Below are 26,635 nucleotides of genomic sequence, written 5' to 3' on the forward strand. Positions count from 1 at the left end.
TGTATAATGCTGTAAATTGGTGGTCTGAGTGAGTAGAGAAGATTAAGAGTGGATTACTGTTATCTGGATTCAGATAAATACTGAGTAGATAAGGTCAGAAAGTATTTTTCAAAGGTGAAGATTTTCCCAGCTGCTTTCTTATTTTGATTTAGTATAAAAGCCAGAATGATAAAGGAAAGAATAGATTCCAGGAACTCTGCACAGAAGTCACTACTTCTTCTGCTCTACAAGTAATAGAGCATACCTCATGTCTTAGCTTTTTTCCCCTGTCCCTACTTCTCATCTTTGAATGCTACACAAAGGAAACACTCAACATTATTGTTGAGGAACATGATGTGCAATCACAAAATGAAAAGAAGGGGGGGAAAATAGGAATTGAAATTGGGTACAAATCCTCCAAAACCACAGATGTCTCAGTTAATTTTCCTTCTATAATATCCATACCATCTGTAAGAATCCATACTCCTGAAATGCTCTCTCTTCTTATTGAAAATCCCCTCCCCAAACATACACTAGATTAGCCATTCTTCCTGAATTTGCTGCAAATGGTATGGTGTGGGACACAGAAAACCCAAGCATCAGAAAGAAGGTGGTTGAAGATTAGTGTTGGTTTGGGGCCCGGTAGCTACTTTCCTTTAAAATACAAATGGCAGTATTATACACATATATTGTAATTACTTTAGCACGTCCTATGATTTGATACTTGTCTCCAGAAAATGGGCTACAAAAGTCATTGGTCATCTAATAAAAATTGTACTCAGAGCATTAAAGAATAGACATTTATATTTAGCCATGATCTGAGTATTATTGTATGCCTTTTGAGTAGTTCATTATTGTTTGATCTAAGCAATTTATATGACAGTTAGTGGGAAAATTAAATGGATGACTCCCATTTAATCACAATCTCTCCTTAGCAGAACTACAAGATAGTTATTAGAAGTGTTACTCCCTGAAGAATGTACAGAACGCCAACTGTGTCCTTCATGAATATGCAGAATGAATATATTTGCTTTTTTTTCTCTATTGTGTGAGTTTTTTTCCTTTAGATAATTTGTCTTGGGGGTATTCTTGTGGTAGACTTTTGGCAAAACAATTCCTGTAGTCCTTTTTTTATCATGTTTCGTTGTCCAAGTACAGTATATTGTGGCTAACACAGAATTAGGTTTATGGTTTATTATCCTTGATATCCTTATCTAAGATAATCTAGATAAGTTTTCTTTTCTGAATATTTAGTTTTTTGGTGATGAAGACTAAAGGACCTAACTTCTTTAATGGCATTTGCATTCTTTAATGAGTACTTTGAAAGGTGATTTTTATGTTCCGCTTTTACAGAATTGTATGTGTTTGCATTTATGTATACATTTATACACACAGTTTACAAAACTAGGAGAGTCTGAATAATTTGGATAAAGTCTGTATTATTTTAAAATGCTATGATCAAAAAGAGAATGAAAATAAAGGAGTCATTAAAATAGATGTTTTTGGATTGTACTTACAAATGATAGTGATAATATCTTATAAAAATGCTTGCCATATAAATTAAAATTAACCTATGTCCTGGAGTCCAGGCAGGCACATTCAAAACCGCTAGTAAAGTAATCGTTCAAATATCCATCTACTTTAAGAGTGGATTTTGAATACCCACCCACTCGCAGATCAGATTTTCTGCTGCTGGAGTGGGGGAGTCTGTTGTGGGATCATGGACAAAATGTTTAGCTAATTGGAATTTGACCTTGAAACACACATATCTTCAGTGTGTTGAGCTGCCATTCAGATCAATTATTTGTTTTTCTGGATAAAGTATCAATTGGGCTAGAAGTGGAAAAATGCTCAATCTAAGGTATGACCCAGAATTTACTAGAAGCAAGATGGATCCCTAATGGACACCTCAAGACCCTCCAGACTCACACACAGACAGACTGACCCAGCTAGAGTGCTGGATATACTCACATTAATGCCATCCCAGGAGAAATCTGTCCGTGTTTGCTACATAAGAATTAAGATAAAACATTAGTAACACACCCAAACTCTCTCCATACCATATTCATTTCTTGTAGCAGTTGACTTTATGGCTTCCTCTGCTAAGGATTTCAGAGACCAGGATGCATGTTTTGGGAGAGACTGTTCTTGATAGTAGTTACGGTTGTAAATGTATAGCACAATAAATAAAGATTGGGGAGAGGGAAAAGCAAACTGAGATGTGGTAAAAAAATATAATTATTCCAGGATGAAAGCTGCATGGCACTGAACATCAATGATACTGTCAGATGTTCATTTAAACAATGAGTTGAAAACTTATTTATAGCAGCAGTAGATGATTAAGTAGGTATAGATTTATAAAACTGCCTAAAGCTGAGGCACAAAGCTAGCTGGGTGACCTTGGGCCAGTCACTTTCTCTCAGCCGTACGAAGGAGATAATGGCAAAGAACTGTGCCAAGAAAATTGCTGGCACTTGTCCAGGAAGTGCCCAAGAATTGGACACAACTGAACAGAAGGGGAAAAAGTGCAAATAGCAAAATATCTTTACTTTCTCCCTTCTTGTCTTCTTCCATTCTAGCTTTCTTTTTTGCTCATCTTCCCTTCGTTCTGCCAAGGTGAAATACTCTCCCTGAAAGCTACCTTCCTTTTATTATTCTCCTTACTCATCCATTTTTTGATGTGGCACTTTACTTATAGAAAAGCTTTCCTCCCAATATTTGCTCTACTTTTATCTATATATAAATACTTTTCTCTCATCCTTCTCTGTCTAATTGAATTTTTCTTCCTCTTGACTCAGCTTTTCAATTCTTCCTTTCAGTTTCCTAAATGCTGCCTCATATATTGTTTCTGAGATTGCATATTGGCAGGAAAACAGTTTAGGATCATTAGTTGACATTTCCTCAGAAATCCCTATGAGTCCTCCAACAATCAGCTGATGGCACTGAAAGGAAAGCACCGTCTGCCATTGTCTTAACAGCAACTCCTGAAACACAAGGAAGCTGGATTTACTACCGGTAGTATGATGGAAAGTACCCAGCAATATCGTTAACTCATCATAGGAGGTCTTCTTTGCTGCCTGGATGGATCTGAAGCCAGGTATATAGGAATATGGTACATTCCTGAACATTTAGAAAACCTTTTCCAGCACCATTTGTGTCTTATCTCAAGCAATGTAGCCTCACCTAGAGTTGGATTTGTATATACATGTGAAAACATGGGAGTTTAATGCAAATGTAACCAGTGAAGTGTGCTGTTAAGCCTGCTTCCAAGCATAATTTTCCATAGTTGTTTAGCAATGCTGTCTGGCATTGAGAGAAGGTAATGGTCAAAATAGACAAGACTAGTCTGGTTTAACTATTGGGCCACTGATTCTGAATGAAGGCAAAGCTCTGCGAAGTCCAATAATTATTTTATAACAGTGGTCCATGAGATGCCAGTAGAAAATTTAAAAATGGAGAAAAATGGAACCACCTGATATCCATTTGAATGTCCTACCATTCAAATGCATATCACATTGAGTAGTCAAAATCCCCTGAAGAGAGATTTCAGGAGTCACAGTCTAAGTAAGCATACTTCAAAATGCTCCCATCTATTTGTACGAGTTTCATAAAAACTAAAATGTCATGCTTGAATAGCAGTTATCTATTCCAAAAAGCTCATTAAATCTCATTTCATACACCCTATTAGATAAGTAGGCCACACACAATTATCAAAAAATCAAACAAAGTTATGCAAGAAGGATAATCCATCTGAAGCCATCTACTCTATGCGGATGGATAACGAAAACACATAAACACAAAGAGCCAGTCCCTATGTTTTTCCTTAACCCTAATTTCAGTACATGGGCCTGAAAAGTTTGAACTTCTTCAGACATCCTGAGATCTAGTCATGTTTTCCCTTCTGCAATTGATTGGACCTAGAAACGGCTTTTCGCTGTGTAAATCATCCAAGTATTGTGGGGAGAGCTGCATGATTATAGCAGAAAGAAAAAACACATAGTGTGCTGTTTTCCTCACTGAAATTCTGCTGCTTGGTAGTTGGCAGGCTGATTGTTATGTGATTAAAAAGGCAGGACACTTTCTGCATTCACATCTTCTACTCCATCATAATAATACTCAATCCAGTCTGGTGCTTAGCTGAGTGCCAGGGGGAAAAAAATTAACAGAGGCCTCTAGGGGACCAGGACTGGCCATACTTGATGCACAAGACTTATTACCAGGTCATTAAATGGCCTGAACTGAATTGAGGTTCTATAGCAAAAGGAGAAGATCGCAAGAATACAAGAGTACAGAGAACATGGGTGATTTTATCTCGCCAATACTCATTAGAAAAATTTCACAGATAAGGATTTATCCTAGGCACTTCATGGAATACTGCCAAGATGTTTTTGACAGCTAATACCATGTTTCCCTGAAAATAAGACAGGGTTTTATTTTCTTTTGAACCCCGAAATAATGGCTTGGCTTTATTATCGGTGGTCTTATTATTTTGGAGGTGCAGGAGGCCCCGGGTGGCCTGTGCACTCACAACCGGGAATCCGGCAGAGAGAGGTTCCCTTCGCGCGCTGCCATTAAGCCCCTTCCCTCCCATGGTGTGTGTGTGTGTGTGTGTGTGTGTGTGTGTGTGTGTGTGTACAACGTGAGTGGCCTGAAGGCACCAAGCCTCTGCCGCCCGTGACCGTCCTGCCAAGGAAGGTCCGTGGCAGCGATGTTTGCGCTGGGGGTGCTGTGGTGGGCGCTCGGTAGCACAGGCTATGCGGTGCCTGGCTGAGAGTGGGCCACCACCATGGCACAGGAACAGAAGCAGGTGCTCGAGGTCTATGGTCGGTGCTGTGGGCGGTGAAAGGGGCAGGCGGTGCAGGAGTTCGCAGGGATGTGGCTGCCTTGGGTGGGTTGGTAGGGTGAGGGACCTGTGTGTGTGCGTGTGTGTGAGAGAGGGGGGGCTTATTTTCAGGGGAGGGCATATATTTAGGCCCACCCCAAAAATCAGGCTGGGCCTTATTTTTGGGACATGTCCTGTTTTGGGGCAATCACGGTAGTTCTAGAATCTTATTGGATTCAAATTCCAAACAATTATTTGGTTTCCTGCCAATCTATATCAAGTCAAAATGAAAATTCAAAACAACCTTATCATTGTCTACAATAAAACACCCCCACCCCCTTTGACTATTTGAAAGATCCTGGATCTTCATCCTGGAAAATACTTGTTTCTGTGGTTTTGGTTGGGGAATTCGCTTTGCTGATGATTCTTGAATGGTCTCTTATCTATGACATGGAACGAATGCTCACCTCAGTAGATGGTCTGTGGATGCTGCTTCCATGGAGTGAGCTGGTGCTGTCCATATTGATCTGGTCCACATCTTTTAGCCCTTTCCAATCCACAGCAATCACTTCGTTTCCTGAAGCCACACAAAAAGTAATCAGAGTTCCTACTTTTGTAGTGATTACATTCCAAAATTTCCTTGGCCTGGGATGCCCCATAGCTGATATAAAATGTCAATTTAAGCAGTAATCTCTGATGAAGGCAGCCACACATTTCATTAGGATGCCCCCTTCACCCCAAAGGCGGCAATATGCTATTGAATCAAACTGTGATCTGATGTTTTTAAAAAATATTAGAAGATTGGATGAAATATTGTTGAATGCCAGGAAAATTGCAAGATTCATCAATCACTGAAACTGAGAGAAAAGAGACCCTTGGATTTCTGAACAGCGTTACAGCCAAGCTTTAATAAAATGTGGTATCACTTTAGATTCTTAGCACATTTTTTCATTATGGAAAAATACATTAGAAGTTTAATAAATAAATGTTAACTGCCATTTGGGGTACATCAAAAGAATCAAATTCAACACTAATATCAAATATAAATTATGAAGGATGAATATCATCTACAGAGTGATGATCCTTAAGTGCCTTCCTGAAGCCCTTTGAGTCCCTTCTGAGGACAACTGAAAACTGATGGCCCAGTTTCCTGCTTTTTTTAGGTGGAAAATCATATTGCAAGGTAAAAAAAAAAATCAAATCATAATCTAAAAGAAAGAAGAAACTCCTCCAAAACCTGGGAAAAAAACAGCGCTACCCAAATGTGTGTTACATTCCCACCTATCCTTATACACAAGGCCCTTGGTCACAAAACTTTGCTCATCCTAAACCGGTAATATACGTATGTTAAAAATTTGGGTAGATTATTAATAGTTACACTATAAACCTTAAATACCACATGGACACTAATTTCAAATAGGATTTGTACAGACAGACATTTAAACAGGACTTGTCATGTCTTGTCCATAATCAAGAGCCTCCCTGCTTCACAAACCATTCCCCATAACCGAAATACATAGATAGATAATTAGATCATGCAATCACGTGTCTTCCTCTGCCCCTCCCATTTTTCAGCTAGCTGAAACGTTCTAGGCAAAACAGGATGGATCTATTGCATTTTAAACGCCACTTAATCAATACTGTACAGACAACTTAAGAAAACTTACAAAACTGGCTTCTTTTCTTAATCTGATCCTAAGTAGTAAATGTATGTCATGTGATGCATTAAATAACTTCTCATAATGGGGGTCTGAAAATGATAATAATGCTAAACACTTTGCTGTAATTATGGACCGAGAAAAATTTAAAGCAGACTCAAATCCACAGGGTGTTTTAATTATAAGCACTTATATGTATTTGAAAGTATTAGGCACTTGGCAGAAAGTGTACCATTAAACATAAATCTATAACATGGTGTGTACTTCATGGACTTCCTGGCAAAATGTTGCCATGACATTCAATGGCGCAAGCACAAAAGAGCTAACTTGAATGGAAGGAATGAAGCAATAATAAAAAGAGAACAGGAATCTACAGAACTGAAAAAGAAAATGTGATGAAAGAATTGCTGGATTGTTGTCTGAATTCTGTCATGACAAGCAAGCTGATAGGGGTTCCAGTTTTGTCTGTGCAAGTATATTGGCACTGCCAACAGTGCAGAACACCAAGCTGTTGGCTTGTTCAAGCAAAGCAGAAAAGAAAGCCTGGAGTGTGGTCCAACATGGCTCTGGCTTTGCACACACAAGCATTCTCGCTCTGCCTGGATAAGCTAATATGTTAAATCCAGAGTATGAGAATTCCTGGGACCTGCTAGTTTTGCCCCATGAAAATCAACATTGCCCCTTCAGTCCTCACAAGTCATATTCACCTTAGTGCAGTCATAATTATATTCGTGTATTCATTATACTAATTTTTGTTTCCTTTCTTCATGGAGGTCTGAGATAGTTAATTTCCATGGTGTTCTTCCATGATATAGTTGGATTTGTGAGATTTCCACAGTAGAATTGGGCTGCTTATATTACCTAATATACATATGCATTCATAAATAGTGTGAATATTATGAGGGATGAATTCAAAGATTTTATAGCATAGAACAGATGTTAGCGGGTTGGGCAGATATATGACGTTCTTTGCCTTGCATGGGAGATCAATGGCACACTAATCCTCTAAACTATTTGCTGTGCTTAATTGGATATGTAGCATTATGCTTTCATTTTTCTTTGTATTTTCACTGACATTATCCAATGGAAGCCTCTAAAGAGTAAATGCCATTGCAAAAAAGGGAAAAAACCCAACTTTGGTGAATGGTGTGCTCTGAGTCTGAGGTTGCCCATCTTTGCTACTAGGAGTGCTGTAAAACTGATGCAGCAAATATTGAGTCAGATTTTTTTAAATCATTCCTTAGCTCAATGCGATTTGACTTTATAGTGACATTTGGACAACAATTTCTGTGTCATAAAATATCTGTAGTGGGATTGTATGCAGCCATGCATAGACTTCATTTTTATGACATGACCACTACGATGCTGTCTAGAAGAACACAGCACACAGTCAGTATGCAGCCCTCAACCTTTTCTTTGGCCCAGTTTAACTATTTACATTTGATTATGATATCAGTAAATTATTACTTTTACAATATACAATTTGATGAAATAGTATCTGCAAAGCAATATATTATAGGCTGTTTAAAAATATTTAGCAGTATTTTCTATAAACCCCATAATCACTTCAGGAAGAAAAACAAGTCTTCCTGAATTCCTTATACAGCTCCTATTGTTCAAGCACAAAAAATCTTTTTCTGAAGAAGGAGTTCTTTCCTAGCCAAATTGTGGAATCTATCACAGAAGCGCTATTTGTAAATAATAATTACAAAACACAAATCCCCATTTTTATACTTTACTCTTACCAACACTGCCCAAATATTATGCAATACAGAATTATTATTCATCTAGTGATGACTGATTATTATACAGTCATAGGGGACCCAAAGGCATTCCTGAAAAGCTAGTTTGAGCCAATTTGATTTTTTGAGGTGGGGGGACTGCTGTTCCAGACAAGGGGGGCAGAAACTGAGAAGACCCGTCAGCTCTATAAGGCAAACCAGACTAAAAAGACAGACGTTGTAATCATAAAGCTACTTTTATTAGAAGAACTCTAGAAACAAGTCTGCAAGTCTGGATGGGTCTCCTTTCCTTTTACCTTCATGTGAATTGTTACGGGGGGTGGAGCACTGTATGAGCTGTGCAAACCACTTTCTTGGTCTGGGCTCAAGCCTCATCTACCATTGTCCAGGCCACTGATCTACCTCTGTCCTTCAAAATCTTTCTCTTTAGCTATAGCAACAGCATTTAGACTTATATACTGCTTCACAGTGCTTTACAGCCCTCTCTAAGCGGTTTACACAGTCAGCATATTGCCCCCAACAATCTATGCTCATTGCAAGGCCTTGCTTCCTGTAGAGGACACTCCCTCAGCAAAGGACCCAGAGTGAACCATTGCTTCAAGACCTTAATGGATGGGCAGAACTACTGAGAAGAAGTAATTCTGAGTCATGGATGATAAGCAGACCTTGAACTGCATCTAGGAACATGCTGGTAACCAGGCAGCTTTTGAAACAGTGGTGTTGCATGAACAAATTGACTGGCTGACATAACTGCCTGAGCTACTGTGTTCTGGACCAACTGAAGCTTCCAGATGGTTCTCAAGGGCAATCCAATGTATATCACATTAGAGTAGTTCACTAAGAGATTATGAAGGCATGAATGATGGAGAACAAGAGTGCATCATCCAGGAAGATTTCTCTACAAAAGATGGAGCTGTGCAAAAGTCATCCTAGCAATAGATGCTACCTCCTTTTGAGCAGTTGTTTAGGACCCCAGATTACAAATGGAGTTTATCCATGGAATTGAACCTTGCCTAGAATTAAAGATGGAGTTTCTTTGGATTCTAGGCCTATTTCCTCCCATTTAGATCTAAGCACTTATAGGCACAAGTACAGTTCCTCATCAGGATTTCCTGTCCAGCCAACGCCCTTACAAGTAGTGACTGTAGAAGGCAGCTGTTTTTGCTTATGGCTCTGTGTATATGTCTGATTGGACTCTCTCTCAGTTGAATCCTTGTGTACTTCTATGTGCGCATTAGAAAGCATGGTACAGCTTCCATCAAATGAGCAGGAAGGAGGAGGGAAGGGATGGACTACGTGACTGCGTTTCTCACAGAGGTGCATTGCTTCTCCCCACCTTCCCCCTCCCTCTTGCAACTAATGGCTTATCCCACCATAATAAAATTTGTTCAGAGAATTATCCTGCTGATGGACAGATGCACAGAATCTTAATCCCATAAACAGAACATATTTCCATTGCATTAAAGGTAAAGGTTCCCCTCGCACATACGTGCTAGTCGTTCCCGACTCTAGGGGGTGGTGCTCATCTCCGTTTCAAAGCCGAAGAGCCAGCGCTGTCCGAAGACGTCTCCGTGGTCATGTGGCCAGCATGACTCAACGCCAAAGGCGCACGGAACGCTGTTACCTTCCCACCAAAGGTGGTCCCTATTTTTCTACTTGCATTTTTTACGTGCTTTCGAACTGCTAGGTTGGCCGAAGCTGGGACAAGTAATGGGAGCTCACCCTGTTACACGGCAGCACTAGGGATTCGAACCGCTGAGCTGCCGACCTTTCGATCGACAAGCTCAATGTCCTAGCCCCTGAGCCACCGCGTCCATTGCATTAGAAAGTATAAAAAAGAAAATGATCTAGATCAGGGGTCTCCAACCTTGGCAACTTGAAGACTTGTGGACTTCAACTCCCAGAGTTCCTAGGAACTCTGGGAATTGAAGTCTACAAGTCTTCAAGTTGCCAAGGTTGGAGACCCCTGATCTAGAGCTATATGTATTAACCTTGTAAAAGTAATTTAATTTCTTGGTTTGTCTTGCATATATCAATTTAGTTTGCAACAGCAAAGTTTATATATTTGCATAACATGTTGATTCAGATTTTCAGGTATGTTAATAGTTTCCTACATGAGCAAGAACTTTTCAGTCAGACATATGTTTCACCACAGTAATATTTTCCAGTGTCACAATTCATATCCAGTGAAGATGTATGGCTTAATTCATCAAATTAGTTACATTTAGATTTACATGACATTTTCACATATAAATACTGTATTCTGGGTTTATACAAATTGTTTCCTGCAAAGCACATTTACATAAGCTGGGAGCAAGGTTATGATGAGTTATCTCTTTATTATCCAGTCGTAGCAGGCATTTAACATTAGCAAATGCAGAATAGTCAAGACAAGAACATGAAATCTCTGTAGATACCATGATACCGCACAACTGTTAAATGTCTTGTCATTTGCTGCTAAAACAAGATTTCCTTGAATCTGGCTTGAAGTCAGCCATTAAACCATGGGGCTTTTCTCTCTCTTTTTTTTTTGACAATTCATACGGTAGAAAAGGCAACTGTTTTAACAAGGTCACAGGCATCTTTTAGTGAAAGCTTCTCTATAACTAAGAGCTATAGAACAGGGGTCTCCAACCTTGGCAACTTTAAGCCTGGCGGATTTCAACTGCCAGAATTCCCCAGCCAGCTTTGCTAAATTCTGGAAAGGCAATGTTGTACTTATAAAGAAGTACAACATTGCCTTGCCCAGCTCTCACTGATCACCAAAAAATTACTGTAAGAGAATCTCTTAGAGGTTTCCTCAGTATTCATAAATTTAATCATTGAACTCAATCATCTGTGGAGGACTTCAGAAGGATCCAATGTGTACCTACTAAAAATAATATTTAAAAAAGCAGTCAAACAAGCAGCAGGCTCAGAGTCAACAATACACCGGTACCCTGCCAACCCATAATAGTACTGAAATGTGCTTGCTTAATTTTCTCTCCATGCAGGACAAAAAGTAGTTAGCAATCCTTTAGATAATTTTCAAGTTGGTCATGAATTACTGAACAGAGGCGAGCACTGCGAGCTGCCACTGTGCATAGACACTACTAATTAGAAGAAAGCTTCTGACTCATTAAGTGAATTGGCCATTAGTGAAGCTGGAAGGAATATGAAAAGCGAAATCGAGTAGCGTGACTGACATTTTAATGCAATTAGGCTGCCAACGATAACAAAAAATAGAAAACCAGAGGTAGTATGATAATAAAAGATGAGGTGAGTTTGCATCTGTTCACCTCTCCAGGAAAAGCTGGTGTCTTTAGTATCAAGCCCTGGATGGAGTATCTGATTAGTGCCCTCAGGCACATCACTGGTGTTCCAATTTTTTAAATGGATAAATATGTTTAATATTAAAAAGTTGTATGATCAATTGAAAATCATCCAAGTTTTTTTTAAAAAGAAAAGTACTTGAATTATTCGTAGGGATTGTCTTAGAAGCAGCATTTGCCTCTAGCTCCATTTATTCCTAATACTGACAAAAGATCTGCTTTTTAGCCACAACCAGGTGTGTGCAAGAGAAGCGCGCACTCAAAACCAGCGAACTAGTGTGCTGAAGCTGACCAGGCTAACGATGCTAGCCGGATGAATACCTGGTAGGCAGAATTCCCCCCTCCCATTTTCCTCCCCAAAAACTAAGGTGCGTCTTATACTCCGAAAAATATGGTAATCTAAATGTAACCTTTACAACAATCTTGTAAAATGTGAGTATGTTTACAAATGGAAGGGGGAGGGGGGAACTGGAGCTCCCCCAGTGATAAAAACTACTGATTGGGGTGAACTGGTTGTAAAAAAAAAGCTATCAGTTCCTCCGAACTGGTATTTTTGACAATCAGCTGTGCCACGTGATTTAAAATCCTGCTTTTTAGTGAATCTAAATTGCGCGGCACAGCTGATCCCCTCTCCTTGCTCTACTTCCCAAGCCTCCTTTTGGTGTGTACTGTGCATGTACATGAATGCGCTTGCGTGGCCAGCAAACTGGTGGCAAACCGATTCAGATTTCACCACTGGTCCTTAGCAGACCAAATCGGATTTCCTGAGCTATGCTGCCCTTTCTTTTAGTTGCTGAAAACCTTGGAACAAACGTTTGAGGATCTTTAGTTCTATCTGCTGGGTAAGTCTCTTATTTATTTTTTGAATCTGAGCCCAGACAGAACTGTTGAAGTTCCCTGTTGGATGGATAAGTAGTCTGGGCAAGATTTTTAAATCATCAGGTAATGACACTCTCTTCATCAGGCAGGCCTATCCATCAATATGTGCTTTTATATGGCAAGATTTCCAATTTCTAATTTTGTCTCAAGTAGCAGACAGGAGGCCACTCAGATGTATGTAAGAATGGGCACGATGTTTGCTGTTTCACACAACATGTTAGTCACTCTCAAAACTAACAGTGTTTTTTTTAATGACATAATAGCACATGGGAAGTAAGATGATATACAAATATTCACCCAAAAGTCATAACCTTTTAATGTATTCATGCTTGTAAGTCTGATTTGACACTTTGTATGGCGCTTGAGTCTTGCTATCTTGCCCCAGGCTCTGCCCATCCTCTTTATACAGGAATCCCAGACCGTTTGGCTTCCCTTGGGAACATGGATAAGAATCCATGTTGCTCAGTGGGGTAGTGAGTGATCTATTATGGTTCTGCAACGATTCAAGGCTAATTTCCTGCTTGACCTCCCCTCCCCTCCCCTCCCTGGCTGGGCATTTCCCAACATGTTGTCAAGGAAAGCTATTTGAAAGCTTCATTGCCATGTGGGATTCAATTTTTAAGAGTTATACAGATATTCCTTGATTTATGACCACAATTGAGTCAAAATTTATGTTGCTAATTAAGAAATTTGTCAAGTTTATTTCGCCCGATTTAATGATTTTTCTTGCCAAATTTGTTAACTGAATTAACTGCAGCTGTTAAATTAGTAACAAGGTTGTTAGGTGAATCTGGTTTCCCCATTGACTTTGCTTGTCAGAAGGTTGCAAAAGATGATCACGTGACACCAGAGCACTGCAACCATTGTAAATGTGAGTTAGTTGTCAAGCATCCAAATATAAATCACGTGACCATGGGCTATGCAATGGTCATAAGTGTGAAAAATGGTCATAAATCACTTTTATCAGTGTCATCGTAACTTTGAATGGTCATTAAATGAACTATTGTAAATGGAGGACTATCTGTAATTGTAGTAGTAGTTTTATTTTACATGCACATATAACTAGACACAATACAAAACAATAAAATATATCATCAAAAATTAATATAACAATCAAATTATAAAACCAAAATAAGATATATATGAATTGCTATAAAATATACTAGTATGAATGTTCACAATATTTGAAATAACCATTAAAGCCTATATCTAAATAACAATACATAACAATTCTGCATAAAATATAAATAAAAATGTAAAATTTTCTGCAAAGAAGTGCTTTTCAATCTGATGAGTCTCTTCACCCGGCAGTCAAAGTTGTCTAAATGTTAAAGCCATTACTTTCTACATACAAAATAACGACACTAGGAAAAAGAACGGCCCAGTCTTGCTGTAAAAGCACTGAATATTTTTGCATTATTCATATTAAAAATACAGTGCTAAAAGCATAGCACTCCTCTCATTAAAACCTCAACCTTCGGTTTAAGCCTAAACTTCAAATCTGATGACCACATTTCCCCCGCTTTTTTTCCCAATCTACATGGTGCTTAATGAAGAGGTATGAAGGACTTAAAAGACTGAACATCTTCTTGGGGTGTTTGCTTTTACCATAATAAATACTGCCCAGCTATGGATTTTGCATTTACATTCTTATTTTCTAAGATTTTCTGGATAACTTCCAACCTCTATATGGCAAAATTGTAAAAATTGTAAAGTCTACTGAGTGGCATTCAAATCTGCAGAATAATCCAAGATCCTATTCCCTAAATGAAAGGAAGCTACACCTGTTCCCTAAAGTTATGGCTGTTGAAGTGGCCCCGAGGTCACGTAATCAAAATTCAGGCACTTGGATATCCACTTCCACTTATGATCACGGCGTGCTTCAATTCCCTCCATTCCTCCTCCCCCATCTTTCTCATCCCTGCCCTTTGGCCCATCCTGCACTCTACCACCCTGCTGGCTCTGCTGCCCCCAGCTGTTCAGGAGGAGTGTCCAGCCTGGCCCTTCATGGGCAGCTGCTGGCTGTGGTAAGCCTTCTTCCTGAGCCATGGACATCCTTGTGCAAATCATGCGTCACCTTGTAAAGCTTGATAAACCTTCCAAAGCTTGACAAAAAGTCTGTGCGTGACTTGGAAACAAGCTGAAGGGCAGTAGAGGTGGCAGAGTGCAGGGTGTCTGGAAGGGCAGAGGTGGTGGGGGGATGCAGGAGGAATTGAAAAGAAGTCAGTGCTTTGTCTTCCTGAAACTTGGGGTGGGAGGAATCAAGCCAGGAATGGCTTGGATTGGGTAGTTCCTCACCTAACGAACAGGTGGGATTTAATTAAGGACAGCAACTGGGACTGGCAAAGTTGCTGTTGCTATATGGTCATGTGACAGAGCATTTTTCTTAGAAATAGAAATTCCAGTCCCAGTTATTAACCAAGAACTATCTGCAAGTAAGTATATCTATCTGCAAAAATAGCCAGCAGTTCTAATTCAGCAATGCCTACAATACTGCATTATATCCTTACAAAAGAAATAAAATATTTTGTAGCAATAGATAGAATGGTTCAGAAACATCAGTATGAGTCATTTCTTTTTTAAAAGACATTTAATAAAATTATGTTCTATACAAGAAAGGCAGGAGACTATCTTCATGGAACCATAATTTGTCTTATGGTTTATAAAATAATAACTGCTCTCTCCTTTTCTCTCTCTGTCTTCTTCGTCATTAATAGACTCTTCCCTTCCCAGCAATAGCAGCAACAGACAATAATTTTGAGGAACTGACTGTCAATTAATCAATGGAACAGCTTGATTTCCCGATGTGGGTGCTCCATCACTGGAAGTTTTCAAAAAAAGGTTGGACAGGCATTTGCCCAGGATGGTATAAATTCACTACCTTGGATTGGACTAGAAGACCTCCAAGGTCCCTTCCAGCCATATAATTCTTTAATCCTAAAAGAAAAAGGTAGAACTGTAGATTTAATTTGGCAGCTTGCATATAACTCTCTTGCTCTTGGATTTTCTAAAATAAAATATTCTACACTGAAATAAATAAAGAAATTGATATAATAATAAACAAATTGATAGATAATTCTTTGGAAGGAAATGATCAATTTTTCATCCAGGAGGGATCAGCCAAGATTCTAGAAACATACCAGAAGAGAACAGAATAGATAGTTCTATTAGTCTAAAAAGACGAGTCATATCCCTTGATATTTAGCAATGTGCGATGATTCTATACTGATAAAACAGGCATGTAGAAATGCAGTCAATATGAAACAAATCCAGAGAAAGTCACTCCAACATGCAATGCAACGTTATAACCTTACAAGCTGTGCTTCCTGTTGGTAATAATCAGTAGACAGGAAGCTACAACGGGGAAAACTCCTGCAACTAAATACTTCTCCATCTAATCATACTGAGTCCAGCAGTATTGCAAATTAAACTGTTTTCAGCATCTGAGTGGAATCTATAGCATGGAGTCTATAGAGTCAATAGATAAAATAGATATAGTATATTTTATTTAGAATCCTTCGTTAGCTCTCAAAATAAAACAGTATGTAAATATGAAATTCTATGAATCTTAACCCCCCAAAAACAATTACAGTATTCATAACTACTTGACAAACAGAGCAGGCTCTAGCCCAGAATTCTGCTACTTTCTGCAGTATCGATCTCTTAAATAGACTGGCCTACAATATCTTTCCAGGAATCTTATCTACATGAGGTAGGATAACTACTAAATGTACATCTCTATAAGGAGAAAAATGCCACAGCAAATAAGATACAATTTTAGCTCACCTTAACCACATGGGCACATTTGGTTCAGGTGTTAAGTATTCTTTCTTTCAGAAGGTCCAATGAGAGAACCCCACAATATGCTGTCATAAATGTCTTTTTGATTCACCACTTTAAAATTAATAGGACAAAACATTATCTCGAAATCAACTCACATAATCATTAAGTGCAGTGCTCACATTCATTTACATATTAACATCTTTTATCTGTCTAATTATCAGCTTTAGTTTTATAAAGTTCAATTAACCATACTCAAGGACAACTCATATAGACAAGAGATTTTGTCTCCTATGATATTTTTCAGATAAATCTAATATTATCTTGAACTATGAAATGAGCCATGTCAACAGATGATGATGATTTGCCATCAGATCAGAGTCAACTCGTAGCAACCACATGAATAGATTTTTTCTATTTCTTTTTGATAAGTAGGAATCAAATAGATAATTCCTTAAAAGTTTATAATAGAACAGAGAAAAAAATCTCTTCAAAAAGAAGAAAGATTTATGGATGGGTGCTCAAATGATGCAGCAGAAAGAGATAAAGGGCAATTGAAAGGGAATACTCAGTGGGTATAAAAATATCAAAAAAACTTATAAGATTCCAAGAGAGAGGAATAAAAGGGTGATTAAAAAGTCAATAAATGACGGAACTCCAAAAGGGTTAAGAGATATGGGATAGTGATAAAATATATTAAGAAAATAGGAATAGGGAAAATAGTAGTATATATATTAATAGATAACAGGATTTATTATAATTAAAAATAAGCTAAAGGTTAATAGATGGAGGTTTATAAGATTAACTGTGTATTAAAATATATTGTGAATTCAAACTTTTAAGGATTAGAAATTGTGGGGATTTTAAGATATAATCTCGGGATTGATTACATTTTGTTAATATTTGGTTTTATTAGTAGTCCTAGACATTTGAGATATTGAAATTATGGTGGAATAATGAGCAATTTTTAAATATTAGTGACTTAATAGGGGATAACAAATAAATGGTGCAAAGAAATGTTATTTAGGTTTAAATATATTAATGGGAAAAAACGATAAAGAATAGCAAAGAGAGAATGGTATTGGTGAAGTTGGAAGATTAGGATTATGTATACTTATTTGTATTATTATTGTTAACATTGTTTAAAAAAGACATTGACCCAGTCAATACACTGTCCACAAAATATGTATGGTGTGAAAGGGAAACTGTAAATAAAACATGAATAATAATAAAAAAAAGAATAGACTTTCTCTAGGAAGATCTGTTCCCATCCTGGCCTTTCAGGTCTTCCAATGGTGTAGCCATTTCTGCTATAACTGAGTCCATTCATTTGCTAATAGTGGTCCTCTTCTTCTACCTTTCCCAACATTATAGAATTCTCCAGAGACCAACATATGTCTTTACATAATGTATCCAAACTGTCCAATGCGGAGAACAATAATTTAACCTAAATTATACTTTTGCTAACCCATTCTAAAAATGTGCATTTATTTTCTCTAATTTCTACAATCTTTATAAATACTTAACCAAGAACAGTTGGGTTCTTGGCTTTTATGTCGGATACTTTTGATGGGATATATTTGTTTATCAAAGTCCAGTGAACTCCCCTGGGCTATTTCAACTACACATGACAATTATATCTTCAGGGAGCCTGTGCTAGACTTTCTTGCCCCTACTGGCCAGTAGCTCTTCTTTCCTGTTTTTACTAATTACTTGTGAGTTAAAGAGCTAAATTACTTGCTATCATGGATTTAAGCATCTTGAGACTCCTAGGCCTACTGATCTGGTTTCTGAAGACCTGGAGTTGAACATTATGTTTATTTGTCCATTTCCTGTGGTAGCACAAGTCAATCCAATGACCTTTCATTTACAGTTTTGTTTTGTGACACATTGAGAAACGTCTCACTTTCTACCATTCCATGCGGGATTGAACAAGAACCCCAGTTCTTTATACATTTCTATACACTTATACATTTCAACTTTTATCTTAATAGATAGGGAGGAGAAGTTTGAAGTGGACCAACATTCTGGAATCTTGGTGAAGTAGGAGATAGCTTGAATATTTGATTCTTTAGAAGAGCTACCCAAAGACTCTGTTCCTGGAAGGCAAGATTGAAAGATTCATGTTCTCTGTCCTTTATTGGTTCATTTGCAATGCTCTCACAAACCCAAATTTCCTGACTGACTATATAGAAGAATTTTATTTCTGATTCTGTGGGGAGAACTGGGTGGATAGGGAAATCTGGAAGTAGGGTGACCAAGGAAGGAGATGCTGGGACTGACATTCTAATTACCTTCCAAGCTCCTGGACTGAAAAATCTAGGCAGGAAAAACCAATGGTACAAGTAAAGGTTAGGCAAAACCTGGCTCAAAAACAGTAAGTGTGAAAGGGGCCTTGGAGTCCTAGTGGATTATTACTTAAACATGAACCAACAGTGTGCAACAGCAGCCAAAAAAGCTAATATAATCCTTGGTTGCATAAGTAGAGCCATAGAATCAAAATCATGTATATTAGTAAGGTAAAGGTAAAGGTTCCCCTCGCACATATGTGCTAGTTGTTCCCGACTTTAGGGGGCGGTGCTCATCTCCGTTTCAAAGCCAAAGAGCCAGCGCTGTCCGAAGACGTCTCCATGGTCATGTGGCCAGCATGACTCAATGCCAAAGGTGCACGGAACGCTGTTACCTTCCCACCAAAGGTGGTCCCTATTTTTTCTACTTGCATTTTTACATGCTTTCAAAATTGCTAGGTTGGCAGAAGGTGGGACAAGTAACGGGAGCTCACCCAGTTACACGGCAGCACTAGGGATTCGAACCGCTGAGCTGCCGACCTTTCGATTGACAAGCTCAATGTCCTCCACCGCGTCCCATGTATATTAGTACCGCTTTATAAATCCTTAGTAAAACCACACCTGGAATATTGCAATCCGTTTTGGTTACATTACAAAAAATATGTTGAGACTTTGGGAAAAGTGCAGAGAAGATCAGCTAAGATGATTAAAGGCCTGGAGACTAAAACATATGAATAATGGTTGCAGGAACTGGGTATGACTAGTCTAGGGGAAAGAGGGACTCAGGGTTACACGATAGCAGTATTCTAATATTGGAGGGGCTACGCAAGGAGGGGTGGGGTCAACTTGTTTTCCAAAGCACCAGAGGGCAAGTTAGAAACAATGGCTTAAAACTAATCAAGGAGAGAGCAACCTGTAATTAAGAGAAGCTTCCTAACAGTGAGAACAATTAACCAGTGGAACAGCTTGCCTTCATTTATTTCATTTATTTTCATTTATTGAATTTTTATACCGCCCTTCTCCCGAAGGACTCAGGGCGGTGTACAGCCAAAGTAAAATACAAAATATATACAATTAAAACATATTTAAAATGGACCAAATTAGTAGACGGCTGACAAATTAAAATAAATTTAAAATTTAAAATTTAAAATTTCAAATATAGATTAAAACCCCCAATAAAATCAACCAATTCATGCCAGTCCCGCTTGAGTAAATAGATATGTTTTTAGTTCACGACGGAAGTTGTGAGTGTTTCATCACTGGAGGTTTTAAAGAAAAGACTGGACACCTGTCTGAAATGGTATAGGGTCTCCTGCTTGATCAAAGGGTTGGACTAGAAGACCTCCAAGGTCCCTTCCAACTCTATTCTAATTGATTAATTGGATTGGAGGACACTTTATTGCTGGAAGGAGAGAAGCAGAAATCAGAAATCATGGCTATGTCATATGAAGACTTTGGGCAAGGGAAATATCACTCATTCCTGCACCTCTGAATCTGAAGGAAGGAAGGAGGAGGGCACATGATAAAGAGGAGGATGGTTTTTTCAAAGCAGGAATGTTGAATATACATCAACAACCAATAGCCATATCACAAAGTAAAGCTGATCCATACAAAAAGTTTGGGCTGCTTAAATTTCCAAGGTATGGTACAAAAGGAGACTATACCCTCATTTTGCCAGAGGGCAATCAACCAGTGGAAATGACTTCAACCTACTGAGCAATACCGTAAAGATATTTAATTAGCTAAGCTCCGTTGTATGTCTGGGTAGCGTCTGCTGAGTTCAAGTCAGCTGGAAGAGGAAGCCTTTCTCAGAAGCCATCTCTATCCCTGCCTTTACACTTTAATAAAGAGGCCTTTTAAGCAGAGATACCCAGGTCTATTCAGAGAACTTATTAACATTTCAGGGCCAGGTGAATATTTGCAAAGTGTTTCATCTTTTACTGTATTTTTAGCCCTTCCCCACACACTTTGTTCTGTAGAATCATGTTGAGCTCAAGAGGAGTTAGTTTATAAGAAAAACATAGCTGGCTGGGGTGGGGGCAGCACCATAATTTATACAGAAGATCTCTAAATTGAATCAGTTCTTGACAAATGAAATATGACAGTTTTGTGGAATCTGGTAAGAGTCAAGAAATTACAAAACAATACCATGATTGTTCGCAGTAAGAAGGAGAGGAGATTAATAAAGTATTCCGTAATTGATGGTGTACTGGCAGCAGGCTCACACAAGCTTGAGGCGAATCAGGGGAGGCATGCAGTGAAGTGCCACAGTGTAATATAATGGATGACAAGAATAATGATATGAATACTAGAACAATAATAGAGAAAGGTGACCAACTAGGATAAGGATTTTGAAATAGTTTGATAAAAATGTTCACTCGCTGTATAGCTGTTATAACAATGGTCAATGTCATCCTTGGAATTATTAGAAAAGGAAATTGAAACAGAATTGGAGAGCCAGTTTGGTCTAGAGGTTAAAGCACCAGAAGGAAAAAATGGAAACAGAGCTGCTGGTACTATAATAGTATTATAATGATATTATACCATTATATCAGCAGCGAGAACCAGTTTGATGTAGTGACTAAGGCATCAGGCTAGAAACAGGGAAACCCTGAGTCTAGAATCCCACTTTAATCATAAAACAAGCCAGGTAACCTCGGGTAGGTCTCTCTCTCTCTCTCTCAGCCCTAAGAAAAAGGTAATACCAAACCACTCCCCAAAACTTTCAAGAAAATTATAGGGAGATGTCCTTGGTGCTTTCTGAGCTTGGTTGTTTTCTTGCAAACATTATCCAAACTAGGTTAATTTGCCCTGTCAGTTTTGGTGGGAGTGATCTTGGAAGTTCTTTGGCCATTCCTACAAACACTGAAAGGGCAAGCCACTAGACTAGAATATAAAATGAGAGTAAAGCCCATTCCTTACTACCGCTGATGATATTACCTAGTCTGGATAATAAAATGTTTGCAAGAAAACTCAAGCTGAGTTTTCAAGCTGAGAGAAAATCATGGACCCTTCCTTTCAACGCTGAGCTACAAATATTCTCCTTTATTGAAACTACAGGAACTAATCCAGGCAGTCACCAAGTGACTTAAAGACCATCCTCCGCATCAGAAAATCTATGGTGAGTCCATACTTATTCTGGCGAATTTTGGTTATCACATCTTAAGAAAGTTATTATTGAACTAGAAGATATAAATATGAGCAACTCGAATGATTAGGAAGTTTATTATCTCCCTGGCAAGGAAAGACAACAACAACTGGGGCTTGGAATGAAGGAGGTTAAAGGAGAGAAAATATAAAATGACACAGAAACTTCTTTTCCCCTCTCTCACAATTGAAGTCCATCTACTGGATCTAAATTCAGAGTTGTCATGGCTGATAGGAGATACTTGCTCACCTTGCTTATAGTTCATCTGTGAAATTTGCTGCCAGGTATTATCATGCAGATATTCAATGAGACCAATTCCTAAAAAGGATTGGGCAGGTTCATGCAAGATTGGTGGCTACTAATTTTGATGAGTGCTAAGCACCTCCTGAGTTATACACACATGGATTGCTGGAATAACACTATTGTGGAATAACACTATTGGTCTCCAGTCAATTTAGCCAATTTTATCCTTCTGAGTAGAAGACAAGTAGCAGGCAGTGCCTCATGCTTAACTCTCTATCAGAATCTTTGCCATCTGAACTGTAGCAGAATCTTTTCTGGTATCTATGTCTAATACCATTCTGGTTATTTCTGAATACAGAACAGGTCAGAATGCATACCAGGAAACTATTTATAGTCCCTGAAGCTTCTAGAAACTGTGCTCCCAAATTCAGATAATTTTTCCTTGGCATGAAAAAAAAATAGAAATTGAGAGTGCACTTTTGCTTGAAATTAGTAAACATTAACTTTAATTTAAATTAAATGTATTATTGTTTATTAAAGTTAACACAAATACACCCCTCACAAGGAAGGCGAAAGTAGATCTTGCCTGCTAGTAATAATAACACAAGATCACCATATCCATTGCTGTTGTTGTGTTTTTAAAAAATGTAGCTCCAGCTGTTAAAAGTTCCAACTCATCTGGGAGTAGAATGGGTATATGCTTTTGTGGCTTTCCTCTATGTCTTTCTGCACATAATAATTGGAGAGGAAAAAAAGTCTGAATGAGGGATGGGAAAGTCCATCTGTTTTTCTGGTCAATCACTTCTGTTGGATAACCGAATGAAGATACCATATTTTCTACTTGGTCCCCTCCTAAATTGACCTGTATTTCATGGCTTTGGACAGTACTCGCTTATGTTGAATGGGGAAGAGCAGATTTTCTTATTCTCTGACAGAAGAATATCTTGGGCCATTCCTGACGTAGGAACTTTCTAAGTAAGGCCAAGCCACTTACTATGTAAACATAGAAATAGTCACATGCTCTATCAGAGCATGATGTGAAATTTGCAGAGGGAGATGACTTCTAACTATTATGATAGTTTGATATTTGATTTCACTTACTTATTATTTCAATAATTCTAGAATTCATGAAGAATGAGCAATGAGTTACAAGCTGATGGTCATTTGTTACCACTGATGTAATTTATTTTTACTTCCTTTCAGCCTACCCAAACTATTTCTAATGTTATAATACTCCTATATAGTTCCTTTGTGTAGAGGAACATATGTATAAGATTAGAAATACACTGTTTATACAATATATATATGTATATACACACACTGCCCCACAGTGTTTACAGCACTCTCATGGCAGTTTGCAATGTCAGCGTATTGCCCCCAACAATTTGGGTCCTCATTTAAATGATCTCAGAAGGATAGAAGGTAGAATCAATCTTGAGCTTGTCAGGATCGAATTCCAGGCTGTGGGCAGAGTTAACCTGCAATACTGCATTCTAACCACTGTGCCACTACAGCAATTTCATTACTGTATGAAGGTACCAGATGTACCTGGGAGTCACAATTAGTGACTCCCAAATAAATATATATGAACTAGAAACATGCAGGTGTCATATGTGGAAACAAACAATTTATTTTTATTTATTTATTTTTTATTTGCATTTATATCCCGCCCTTCTCCAAAGACTCAGGGCGGCTTACACTATGTCAAGCAATAGTCTTCATCCATTTGTATATTATATACAAAGTCAACTTATTGCCCCCAACAAACTGGGTCCTCATTTTACCTACCTTATAAAGGAGGGAAGGCTGAGTCAACCTTGGGTCTGGTGGGACTTAAAAACCTGCAGTAATTGCAAGCAGCTGTGTTAATAACAGACTGTCTTAGCAGCCTGAGCCACCAGAGGCATATGTATTGCATAATATGTATTTTGCCTGGTTTTTTTTTTAAAAAATCCCTGACATCATATATTTACCACAAGATTTATTCTTTGTTCAGTTTTCACATCTCATTGGGTAGGCTGTTGCCTTAAAAAATGAAAATGCATGTCTGAGTTAATTTGCAATGTAAGGCTATATAAATCTAAAATACATCTCATTATTTGCAGTGGAGCTTATTCCCAGATAAATATATCTAGGATTGTAACCTACTTGCATAACTTGCCACTCTTTGCCTTCTTGGTGGGAAATTTAATACACCTTGTCTTTTACAATGCATTCCTACAGCTACTGTTCCCCTCTTCTCTTGGTCCTTGAAGCCCACTGTCTTTTTGTTCTATTTCTTTTATCAACTTTAATGCATTACTGAGTTATTGAAGTCCATCTCTGTTCTCTTAATAATGTCAGGCTGATTTCTATTAACACTTTCTTCCTGGAAGAGCTTCATCCTTTCTCCTACTGTGCACTACACTGACTAATTTTTAAATGCTATTTTCTCAAGTTAGAACAAGACATACTTTGCCCATTTATTCAACCCCTTCAACTCTACTTGTAAGCTTCTAGCAAAACCAGTAATCTTAAAATTAATTACAGTTCTTTATTCTTTCTGAACCAGGAAACTTTGGTTACCAAATTCAGTCTCTTACCCCAATTTTAAACAAGATCCTGTCTTATTCAGAAAAAGCCAATGAACACTTTCCCAATTAGGATTTTCTGGTTTAATCATGATTTGGCAAGAAGCAAAATTCAATGACAAATTTTATTAGTGCATGTTTTATTAGTTTCAGATATTTGTTTGTTTCAAACTAGTTATACAGTATACCCTACCCTGCTTTTTTAGATCAAAGTGATTTAAGGCAAGGAGGGAATATTTTTTCCAAATCAATCAAACCGTATTTAAAACATTGTAACAAGTTTTTTCTCAAGAACCTCAACACTGAAATGATAAAATTCATTGGCAAAAATGAAGTTTCCATGCAGATGTTCATACTGCACAAATTGGAGTGAAACAAGTTTAAATTTAATGTACAGAGAAGACTTGTTACTGGAAAGGGGATTAAAATCTGTGAGCCTAAAGTCATTTATGGATTTTTATAGACCAAGAATCTCATAGAAAGTTGATTAAGCAAACTGCACATGCTCCTAGCATGGACTGTTTGACAAAATAAATATAGGTTCTCTTCCACCTGGCTTTCTAGACAAAACAGAATTTAATTGATTTAAACAATGGGAAGCTGGCATGCTGCTAATCGGAGCATTTGTCTCCATCTTTCCACACATGTCTTGTCACATGTCTTTCCACACATTTATTAGATTTTTAACCCCCCTTTATTACTTTATAAGTAACGGAAGATGATGAACATACCTAATATTCTTTCCTCCTCCTATTTTCCCCACAACAACAACCCTGTAAAATGAATTGTGCTGAAAGGGAGCCCAAGGTCACCCAACTGGCTTTAAGCCTAAAGTGAGACTAGAATTCATAGCCTTCTAGTTTCTAGGCCAGCACTTTAACCACTACAAACTGGTTCATAAACAGTTGCAAAAACTTCTTAGAAAAGAAAGATGAGTGGTTATAACATATGCTTTATTTGAAAGTGGCCCAGCTGTCCAGGAAAAGAACAAAATGTGGAAAGAGATAATCCTTCACTGTGTTTTCTCCATTTAATGTCTGCTCTGAGTGGCTTCTTCACTCTAACTAATGGTGAGATCAGTTCCAGACAAAGAAGAAAGGAATAATAGCAAAAAAAAAAAAAAGTAGGGGGGAGGATAAACAAGCAAGCAAGCAAACAAAAACTACCTATACCTCTTCAAGAGAGTTTTCTTGGAAAAAAATGAGTTTAAAATTTATTTATTTATTTATTTATTTATTTATTTATTTAATTAATTAATTAATTCAATTTGTATACATTTATAAATAAATGTATTCCTCTCCTAAATGGTGCAGTTAGAAAACAGTGGTGCAAAATTGTTTCACATGCAGAATACTTTTCAACACAACCCAGCATGAAACTAAAATAAACAATAGTAGGGTTATTTGGTTAGCATATGCAGCACCTAACATTGATAACACAGAGACACAGGCACAGACACACACACTCATACATCAGTTTGGAAGTGCTAGTAGCTCAAAAAACAACAACAATGCCAGTTTGGTGTAATGGTTAAGGCACAGGCTCAGGAATAGGGAGATCTGAATCCTAGTCCCACCTTAAACAGAATACATTCTGCCTTTATTATTTTTACAAATAAGGTGGCAAATATATTCAATTCCAATATATCCTTCCTCCTCCTATTTTCCCCACAACAACAACCCTGAGATGTGAGTTAGGCTGAAAGATAGTGACTGGCTCAAAATCACCCAACTGGCTTCCATGGCTTAAGGAAGGACTTGAACTCACGTTCTCTTGCTTTCTAGCCTGGTGCCTTAACTACTAGATCGATAACAATAATTAAATATCATTAAATATGAATGGATAGTATCAAACTAATATTTTCTGTTTATTAAACATATGCTTTCTGTTCATTTAGACATGAGAGAAGCAAACACATTTTAGCACAACTTTGTCTTGTGCAACAATTGTGCCCATTCCTGCATTCCTGCATCCGCATATAGACGAGAGGTCGAACGACTAGCCTTGTGGTGCAACCAAAACAATCTGGAACTGAACACACTCAAAACCGTAGAAATGGTGGTAGACTTTAGGAGAAACCCTTCCATACTTCCACCTCTCACAATACTAGACAACACAGTATCAACAGTAGAAAACTTCAAATTTCTAGGTTCTATCATATCGCAAGATCTAAAATGGACAGCTAACATCAAAAACATCATTAAAAAAGGACAGC

General features: G+C 38.0%; 1 protein-coding gene across 2 annotated transcripts in view; it reads right to left on the reverse strand.

Moving 5' to 3' along the window:
• The window catches only part of FAM131B (family with sequence similarity 131 member B), a 58,532-nt gene that overhangs the window by 18,063 nt on the left and 13,834 nt on the right, over window positions 1-26,635 (reverse strand). For both annotated transcript variants that reach the window (XR_009153492.1, XM_058169494.1), the window contains exons 2-3: window positions 5,269-5,378; window positions 1,951-1,986 (exon numbers count right to left, since the gene is read on the reverse strand). Coding sequence is in view for 1 of the 2 variants with exons in the window: in XM_058169494.1 (XP_058025477.1) it covers window positions 1,951-1,986; window positions 5,269-5,378 (146 nt within the window). In the remaining variant the exon portion in view is untranslated. The remainder of the gene's footprint in view (window positions 1-1,950; window positions 1,987-5,268; window positions 5,379-26,635) is intronic.

This window comes from Ahaetulla prasina, chromosome 2 (genome assembly GCF_028640845.1).
Source record: "Ahaetulla prasina isolate Xishuangbanna chromosome 2, ASM2864084v1, whole genome shotgun sequence".
NCBI classification, from domain to species: Eukaryota; Metazoa; Chordata; class Lepidosauria; order Squamata; family Colubridae; genus Ahaetulla; species Ahaetulla prasina.